Here is a 9,584-nt window from a genome sequence, read left to right on the forward strand (position 1 = left end):
AAGGATGACAAAAATACTGAAAAGTTGAGAACCTAAAGCTTTAAAACCTCTGACTTTTTTTACCAGAAATTATCATGTCAATTTTTGGGGAAAAATGGACATATCACAGCTATATTGCTGACCACTGCATAAAACGTCATTCACTCAGAAGTGTCATTTTTTACATTACTGTAAACACTATCTGATCTTCAAATTGTTGATATCGATTCCAGGGTCGCTTCAACTTTGAGTATCAGCCATTGAAAGCAGGAGACATTCAAGGTCGGTTGGAGTTCAACTGCAGTGACCTCGGCCTGTACATGTATGACCTCAACCTCAAGTCAACACCTGGTGGTCCAGAGAAAGCATTGTACTTCAGGACGTGTCTTGGACAAACACAGATTCAGATGGCCAAATTCCTCAACTTTGCCAAACAGAAGACGGACTATGTCTGCAAGGTGACTGAACTTTAGCTTACAGAATTACATACATTGATAATCATTAGGCGCAATCTTGATGTAATATATAACCTATTGCTGTTTATATGTGACATTATGACCCTGAGGAATGGCTTGGTCTCTAACTTTGGTCACTAGCCTGAAGCCCAAGTGTACTAAACTTCTCTTTGGCCTTGTAAGATCACCTATAACATAACTATGCTATGCAAATGCTTAACCCACATGGCCACCACATCGTCTCCTTAACATGTACAGTCAAGTCCCGTTAATCCGACAACGATAACGATAACACATAACAACTGTTGACCGATTCACAATACTTTTGAAAAATTAGTCTGGAATAGAAGTTGCCAGTTTGAACCTAGTGCCGCAAAGCTCAAGACAGCAGCTTTCTTAGTGGCTAATGTAGACTTCCTGTTAGTCATTTCATTGGTAGGTCAAAGGTTGTTCTGTCATGACCTGTAATGGGTAGAGGAAACTTATATCTGATTGTTAATTGTTTATTGTTAAGCAAGCTTATAACTGCAGCCATTGTAATTTGCAGCAACTAGCCGATTTGTCTCATATCAAAACATTGGCTCGCACTGAATACACTAATCACTGTGTCGGATTAGCGAGACTGATTTATGAGTGATTTCAGTAATTCGTTGTGTTGAAGTTGTTGTGCAGAAGTTGTTGTGCAGAAGTTGTTGTGCAAGACTGTCGAACGAATGGGTCTAAATAGCAGATTTGATTGGTTCCCATCACTTGTGTCGGATAAAGCCGATTATTGGATTAACGAGTATGGGATTAACGAGACTTGACTGTATGTGTGTACTTTAGTTCATGAAGATAACATTGTTCCTGCTGTTATTCCAGGTGGACAACCCTGACTTCCATGTGGACAAAACACTCACTGCCGCCCCGGGCTCCACTGGAGGTACCGAGGTCGCTCTCGAGGTCATGTTCGAGCCATCCAAACTGGGAGAACACCGTGGCATAATAACAGTGTCCTCACCAATCGGAGGAGAATACACCTTCCCTCTGTTTGGTACGTGCATCCCTCCCAAACCTCAAGGTCCGTTCCTGGTGAAGGCTGGTTCCTCCACACCCATCATATTCCGCAACGTCTTCGGCAGCAACACCCCTTTCACCTTCCAGGTAGACAACGAGCACTTCGGCCTGGCCAAGCAGGGGGAGACTATCCGAGCTCATAAGGATCATCGTATTATTGTCAACTTCGACCCTGGCGAGAGTGGTCCAAAAGCTGTGATGATGGGGAAACTGACTGTCACATGTGCTCGGTCAGCCGGTGGCAATTCTAGTGTCCAGTGGGTGTTTTACCTCAAGGGGTTGACGCCATGAAGCGGACATGTGTAGTGTGATTGACTTTTTGTGTGTACATATTTTGTTTCCAGTTGTTAATAGTGGCTACAAGTACTTGTCAGATATATAACATTCCAACACAAATCATATGTTATTTATATGAAACAGATATTCCGTCCAGGTTTATTTTTCATACTGTGATAAAATAGGACTGAATGTGTTTGAGAATTTATTTATAATTTGTATGCATATACCACAAATGTTGCTCCCAGTTGAGTTTTCTGGTTTTATTGGAATGAATATGAAACATTTCTCTAAAATCAACCAAGGATTTACATTTTTACGTTATATACAAAAGATAATATGAACTTTGTTACTAAATACAATTGTTCTATACTTATGTATTTGTTGGTAAGAAAACATTTGTCAGTGCTTGAACACAATACAAAAATGACCCAAAGACAATAAAGTATTTGAAATAAATATTGATAAAATATTTAACACCCAAGTAAGACAGCAGAATTCATTCGTCAGCACTATTCTTGAAACTAACAACAAAGAATCAATTCTGTAATGCATTTGACAACAAATATTTTTAACAGTGCATAATGAACAGGCAGAGAACCTATACTTGTTGAAATCCTTTCATGTGAAAATAATGAGTGGCTCCCAGATTTACAATAAGCTGTGAAGGTCTGGATTGCCCCTTAGTATTTGTGACAAGTGCAGCTTGATGAAGTGTCTGCGATGTGTTATTCATCCAATATTTGTACATTTCTGTAATATATTAAATATATTTCCTGAAACTCTGTGTTATGTATTGTATAAATCATTGTCCATGGATGAAGATATCACCGACTTCAAAACTTCAACAGAACCAAATGTGTTCATAGAAAAACAGGGTTGCATGCATTCATTTAAAACACAAACCTTATTAATTTGAGGAGTTTACATTGGGGTGAGGTGATATGGGGTTTAACGTCGCGTCCAAGATTATTGCATTTATATAGCGACGTGCGTGTGTGTGTGGTTGCTTGTACTAGTCTTGACTGATACCAATTTATAGTGCTAGCTCACAGAGATACCATGCCGCAGTTTAACAATAATATTAGCAATATTCCAGCAATATCACGGCCGGAGACACCAGAAATGGGCTTAACACATTGTACCCATGTGGGGAATCGAACCTGTCTACAGTGCGAAGAGTGAACGCATTAACCACAAGGCTACCCCACCCGCCCCTAGCTAAGACAAGGAGAACAAGATACATTTATTAACTGATATCAATAGTAAAAATCTGGTTGGGGAATTTAGTGTGAACACAAAGTGATTGTCGATCAGTGACTCAAAAAGATTGGGAACTGGAGAAAACATCCGTCCTTTGAGGACCAGAGGACGATTTCTCTAAACATATCGGACATTTTCTCTAAGTACAAAGCATGATTTCTCTAAAGTGGTGGCCGTCCTCTCTAATTGACCCGCGGGCCGTTTTTTGTGGGCGGCCGTTTTCCCGAAAACCCAAAAGATTAATTGAATAAAACACATTTTGTGGCAGTTAAAATTAACTACAAAAACTAACATTATTCTTTTTCAGAGTAAGCTTATTTTATTGCCATAAAGAACAAATATACACATTTGGTACTTGTATTGAGAATATTGAAATATGTAGGCTTGACTTCCTCAGAACATGAAAAAAACTTCCTCTTTGTCCAGAAATGACATGGGATCTGAGCCCAACATCTCACACAGAAGTATTTCCTGATAGGTTGAATGTGAGTTAAGAGTGTGTGTTTTATTGAGCATACAGGTAGCTGGTCATCTTAAAACCCATGTTGGAACGCTATCACTTCACTGGGAGAAATTCTAAGAGAAGGTAATTTGTGTGTGTGTACATGTACTTCTAATGTACCAGCCTCCATACTCTCAGTGCATGCTCAAAGTGGAAACATTATTACCCTGGTCAACTTGATTTTCATTCTCAGCTCCCTGGGGAGTATACAACCCAAGCTTCATCCTGCCAGGTACCCAATTTACTGCTGGGTGAACAGAGGCATATTGTGAACAAAATCCCTTGCAGACACACCATATGTGCTACATGTACTTCAGGGTGGGGCAGGGTAGGGCAGGACCGAATCCCTAGAAAGTCTCAGGGGTCAAGCTGCCGAACGGGGTCACCCATCCAACACCACTTGATTTGTGCACTGTACACAGGACCATGTGCCTACTTGTAGAATGAGTAACTGAATGTTTCACTTCACAGTTAACATATTATTCCAGTGATATGACAAGTTTTGACGAGGCAAGAATTGGTATAATTCACTTATCATATAATGGAGTGTCATAGATGTGAAGAGGTATTGCGCACATAAAATCCTTGCCGTAAATCATCGGTAACACTTTGAGTTACTATTTGCTGTTAAAATTTATTTATAAACTGTTAAAATATAATATTATGTAGCAGTATAAATTCTGACGTTTTGTTACTTGTTTTTTGGCAAAAAGTTAACAACTTTTCCAAGGTACCCTCGTTTCGTAGTCTTTCCCGCCACAATAGCCATGCGAGCCAAGGTGCAAGGTTCACGACACAACTTAGATCCTTGTTTTACATCATGTTCAACTTCACGGAACACCAATAAACAAACAGTGATAAAACCTTTCGCTCTTCTGTGCTGATATTCCCACGTTACAAAACGGTGTCAGAAGTGGGATACAGAAGCGATGTGAGTGAGTGAGTGAGTGAGTGAGTGAGGTTTTACGCCACTTTTAGCAATATTCCAGCAATATCACGGCGGGGGACACCAGAAATGGGCCAGAAGCGATGTGAAGGTAATCCCCAGGGTGTCAGTAATGAAGAAGTCGACGTGAGGGAGGGTCATACAGCCAAGATGTCTGGGTCTGCCAGTCCAAGTCATCTCAACTTATAGGGGGAAGGTGAAATGTCTGATGGAACGATGGAAGCTGTCGCAAAAGAGTTGGAAGTCCTGAGGCTGAAAGTGAGGGAACTTGAGGAAGCTCTCGCCGTGAAGATTAACAAGACCATCCTCTTGTCCACTGGTCGACAGACTGCTCGTTTCTAAGACAAAGCAAAAAAATCTGGTGACGTCTCACAATTGAAATGCGCTGGATAGACCCGCAAATTGAAGACCGAAGATTTTGCAGTTCTGCTGTGTGAGAATCTTAGTGGACAGGCCAGGGTATCAGACGTCAGAAATTCTCCAGCCAACACATTACGAATCTTGCAGAAAGAGTTCAGAGAAGGGTGTGACTTACCATCGGCACAGCACCGCTTTTACTCCTATGTAAATCGTCTGGACAGGAACAGGTGACTGTATCAATCCATCTTATCAACCTTTATGACAAGATCACCGAATTTGACCCTACCTTCATCAGCAAGGAGTCTGCATTAAAAGGTCAACTGGCAGAGGCTGTACAGAGGGACATCCAAAAAACAAGAGACGAGGCGTCTAACTATTGAGCACCCCAGTATGAGTTTCCTGGGCTTGAGGGATCACCTTATTGAATGGCATGGCAGCACTTCAATAAAGGAAAAGAATGTCCACTATCAAGAACATAGGGCAAACGTCAAAGATGTCTTGAAGTGACAGAAGGCCATGACAGAGCAACAACAAAAACAGATCCAAGAGCTCCTCGGTATAATCAGTGCTTGGCCAAGGACAAGGCCTTGCTGGGAGTGTGGCGAAGAGGGTCACATGCGCCGCGATTGTCTAAGCCGGTCTGCTTCCCGTCTAGAAGACTGAAACCTTTAAACAAGTAGAACCGTCAGCGGTGGACCTCACTGTGAACAAAACAATGGTCCTCTCTTGCATAGACTAGTAGGGAAATGTCCAGAGACCATTATTTATGTCAATTGGATCAAGATCCGATGTCCGGAGTACAGGTGTCGACGATTACAGAATCTTTTTACCTACCAGAATTACTTTCAAGGAGGACTGATCAACACTAAGGCTGCCAATGGAAGGACATCCCCTACTTGGTCTACATGGCATTGGATGAAGTTACTTTATTAACTCAATAACCATAAACTCAAATCTATAGGATTCCTGGTAGTTAAAGACTCTTTAGACCCTGCAGTGCAAGAACGAAAATTAGAAGTCCCTGAAGTTTTAGGATCCCACGCCCTTAGAGACATGAAATCCCTTTCAGAAACAGACAGCGTAGCGGTTGAGGATGAAGTACGAGATCTTTTGGCGTACTAAGATGAAATCGCAACAGCAAGAAGTGATGCCATGGTGAGGACAGCTGGGAAGAAACCAACACTCATACCTGCAAGATCACTGCAGGTCCTGGAAGGAAGTGTAGCACCATCAAAAGAGCTCTACACAGCTGTCATTGAAAAATATTTCACTTCCCCTCCCTAAAGAATTAGTGCTTGGACCAACAGTGGTGACAGTTGACAAAACCGGACCAGTTCCTTTCCAAGTTGCTAACTTCAGCGATAAAGACATCTATTTATGGCCAAGGATACCTGTAGGAATGCTCAACGTTGCTGAGGTAGAGCCTAGAATAGATGTAGTTGACGTCGGCTTAAATGAAGTTAAAGTTACTGAGGTATCCCATTCCACACATGGAGCAGATCTGGTGGAAAATCTCATGAAATGTATGGAAATTAACAGCGATTTGGCTTCCTCCCAACAGGATCAGTTGACTGAAGTTATTGGCAAACATTCCAGCACTTTCAGCAAGGACAAGGATGATATCAGATTCTGTGATGCCATTAAGCATAGAATTATGACACCTGCTTATGCCCCAGTTCACATTCCACATCGACGTACTCCCCCAAGCCACTGGCCAGAAGTATGCGAATATATAGCAAGAAGTTGATGTGTTCAGGGAGTCATCCAGTCCTTAAACGTCACCGTGCGGAAGGGAGGTGAGCTGTGACTATCGTGCGTTGAATACGAAAACTCGGAAAGACGCCTATCTTCTACCATGGACAGAAGAAGCCGTCACTGTATTGAAGGATGCGAACTACTTCTGTAGTCTTGATCCCGCCACGGGTTTAATCAGATAGCCATTGCAGAAGCATACATCGGAAAAACAGCCTTTCTGACAGGAACAGGTGGCTTGTACGAGTTCAGAGAAGGGTGTGACTTACCATCGGGTTTAAACAGATACCGGTAGCCATTGCAGAAGCATACATCGAGAAAACAGCCTTTCTGACAAGAACAGGTGGCTTGTACGAGTATCTGCGGATGCCATTTGGATCACCCGGAACCCCAGGGACTTTCATGAGACTGAAAATATCCAAACTCTCCTCATTTATCTGGACGACATTCTTATAATCAGGACATCATTTGAGTAAGCTCTGTAACGTCTGGACACGATGCTGACCAAATATAATCTAAGTAAAAATGTCAACTCTTCAAAGAAAAACTTCAATATCTTGGACACATCGTCTCCAGACCCAGAAAGGATCATAGCTGTGAGTAGTTGGGCAGTTCCTAAGACAGAGACACAGTTGAGAGCCTTTGTTGGGATGGCAGGTTACTCTAGAAAGTTTGTTCAAGGCTTTGCCAGCATTGCAGCTCCTTTAAATTCTCTGCTGCAATGCAAAAGGTTGGAAATATAGGAAGAAGAAAAGTTATGCCAGGGGGTGGCAGGAAAGCTTGGGACAGCTCTTGCATCTTCATCTTACCATGGCGCCAGTCCTGGGGTACCCTGATTTTGACAGACCGTATATCCTTGAGGTTGATGCTAGTCACTATGGATTAGGAGCAATTGTGTCACAGGAACAGGAATCTGGAAAAGAGGTGCTGAGATTTGCTAGCAGATCCTTGAGACCATCCAAAAGAAATATGGACAACTACAGCAGTATGAAGTTGGAGCTTGTTGCTCTGAAGTGGGCTGTCACTGAAACATTTAGAGATTTCCTCCTTGGAGCCGAATATACCATCTACAATGACCTATTAAGCTATGTGCAGACAGCTGCAAAGTTAGGTGTGACTGAAACACGATGAATTGGAGAGCTGACACAGTTTAACTTTGTCATACGGCACAGATCGGGAAAGAAGAATAGAAATGCTGACTCATTAAGCAGAAAAGAAACTCACGTCACTGAAGATGCACGACTGGAAAACATTTCTGTAACCAGTTCCAGCAACGTGCCAGTTATGTCGACCATGATACCCGTCAAGCTGAAGACCCAGACCCAGCAAGATACCCAGTTGGGTCGAGATACCGAGTCTTTGCAAGCACAAACTGTACGCCTGGAACCACTACCAAGCACAAATGTCCAAACTGTCCCCCGTGATGAAAATGCAGGAAGAAGATATACACATCAACAGGTTCCTATTTAAGGATAAGGTATATGGATGAACAACTTCTTTATTCCAATTAGGGGCGACGTTTCGGTGTAGGTTCTAACACCGTTATCAAGCAAGTGATGTACAGAGTATGGTTGACAAGTATATATACAGGTAGAAGGCAGTGTTTATACAGTAGAGTAGACATCACACAGATGTAAACAAAAGGGTAGTAAACATACTGACCGGTGAAGCCTGTAATATAAACAAAAGGATTATGACTGATTGGGTTTTTTGATGAGTTGGTACACTGTGGGTATGTAATAGCCTTGGTCACGGTTGATTGATGGTTGGAGTCTGTTGATGTTGATGGCTTATTGTAGTTTCTGATTCTACAAGAAGCCATCAACATCAAAAGAATCCAGTCGTCAACTGCTAATTGTAATACAGAAGTTGTTCATCCATATTAGGGCTGGGACGGGTAACTCGGGTACTCGGGTCGGGGGGTGCTAAGTAGGACCTGGGTACCCACAGGACTACCCGGACCTGTGGCTATTCATATATAGAAGACATAGAAAAGACCGCCTTTAGAACTGGTACTGGTGGATTGTACGAGTACTTAAGAATGCCGTTTGGACTAACTGGAGCTCCTGGAACCTTCATGAGACTTATGGACAAAATCTTTGGCGACGAAAACTTCCAAACCGTACTTATCTACTTGGACGACATACTTATTTTTGGCACCACCTTTGGAGAAACTTTAGAAAGATTGGACATGGTCTTAACACGACTTTCGAAATTCAACTTAAAAGTAAAGCCAGAGAAGTGTCAGCTGTTTAAGGAGAAACTCCGTTATCTTGGGCACGATATTTCAGAGAAAGGTATCTCACCAGAACAAGGGAAGATCGAGGCAGTGATGGAATGGCCAGTCCCCAAGACAGAGACAGAACTACGAGGATTCTTAGGTTTAGCTGGGTACTATAGGAAGTTCGTTCCATCCTTCGCCAGTATTGCAGCACCCCTACACTCTCTTTTACATGGGATACCCCTCAAGAAGAAAGGCAAACGTAAACTTAGCAACGGCCAAGGTATTTCAGCTTGGGACAGCTCGTGTGATAAGGCCTTTGAGGAGCTGAAGCAGAAATTGACAAAGGCCCCTGTCCTTGGACACCCCGATTTCTCAAGACCATATATCCTGGAGGTCGACGCCAGTCACAATGGTCTTAGGGCTGTGCTCTCACAGGACCAAGAGGCAGGGAAGGTTGTGCTGAGTTACGCTAGTCGGGCACTACGACCCGCTGAGAAGAATATGACCAATTACAGTAGCATGAAACTTGAACTGGTCGCACTGAAATGGGCTGTTACAGAGAAGTATAGGGATTTCTTGCTTGGTGCTCAGTGTACTGTTAACACAGATAACGACCCTCTGAGTTACATTCAAACTTCGGCAAAGCTTGGTGCCACAGAGACAAGATGGATTGGTGAGCTGGCACAGTTCAATTTGACAATCTGTCACCGGTCTGGGAAGAAGAACAAGAATGCCGATTTACTCAGCCGGAAAGTCGAACATGGAACAGAA

At 42.6% G+C, this 9,584-nt stretch overlaps 1 protein-coding gene across 4 annotated transcripts in view; it reads left to right on the forward strand.

Moving 5' to 3' along the window:
- Positions 1–2,548, forward strand: part of LOC124137578 (hydrocephalus-inducing protein homolog) — a 119,506-nt gene extending 116,958 nt beyond the window's left edge. For all 4 annotated transcript variants that reach the window (XM_046503940.2, XM_046503941.2, XM_046503942.2 and 1 more), the window contains 2 exons: positions 213–437; positions 1,296–2,548. In XM_046503940.2, the coding sequence (XP_046359896.2) occupies positions 213–437; positions 1,296–1,781 (711 nt within the window). In that variant the 3' untranslated portion in view covers positions 1,782–2,548. The remainder of the gene's footprint in view (positions 1–212; positions 438–1,295) is intronic.
- Positions 2,549–9,584: the final 7,036 nt, after the last annotated feature.

The sequence above is a fragment of the Haliotis rufescens genome, unplaced genomic scaffold (assembly GCF_023055435.1).
Source record: "Haliotis rufescens isolate VD_foot unplaced genomic scaffold, xgHalRufe1.0.p SCAF_19, whole genome shotgun sequence".
In the NCBI taxonomy this organism is placed as follows: Eukaryota; Metazoa; Mollusca; class Gastropoda; order Lepetellida; family Haliotidae; genus Haliotis; species Haliotis rufescens.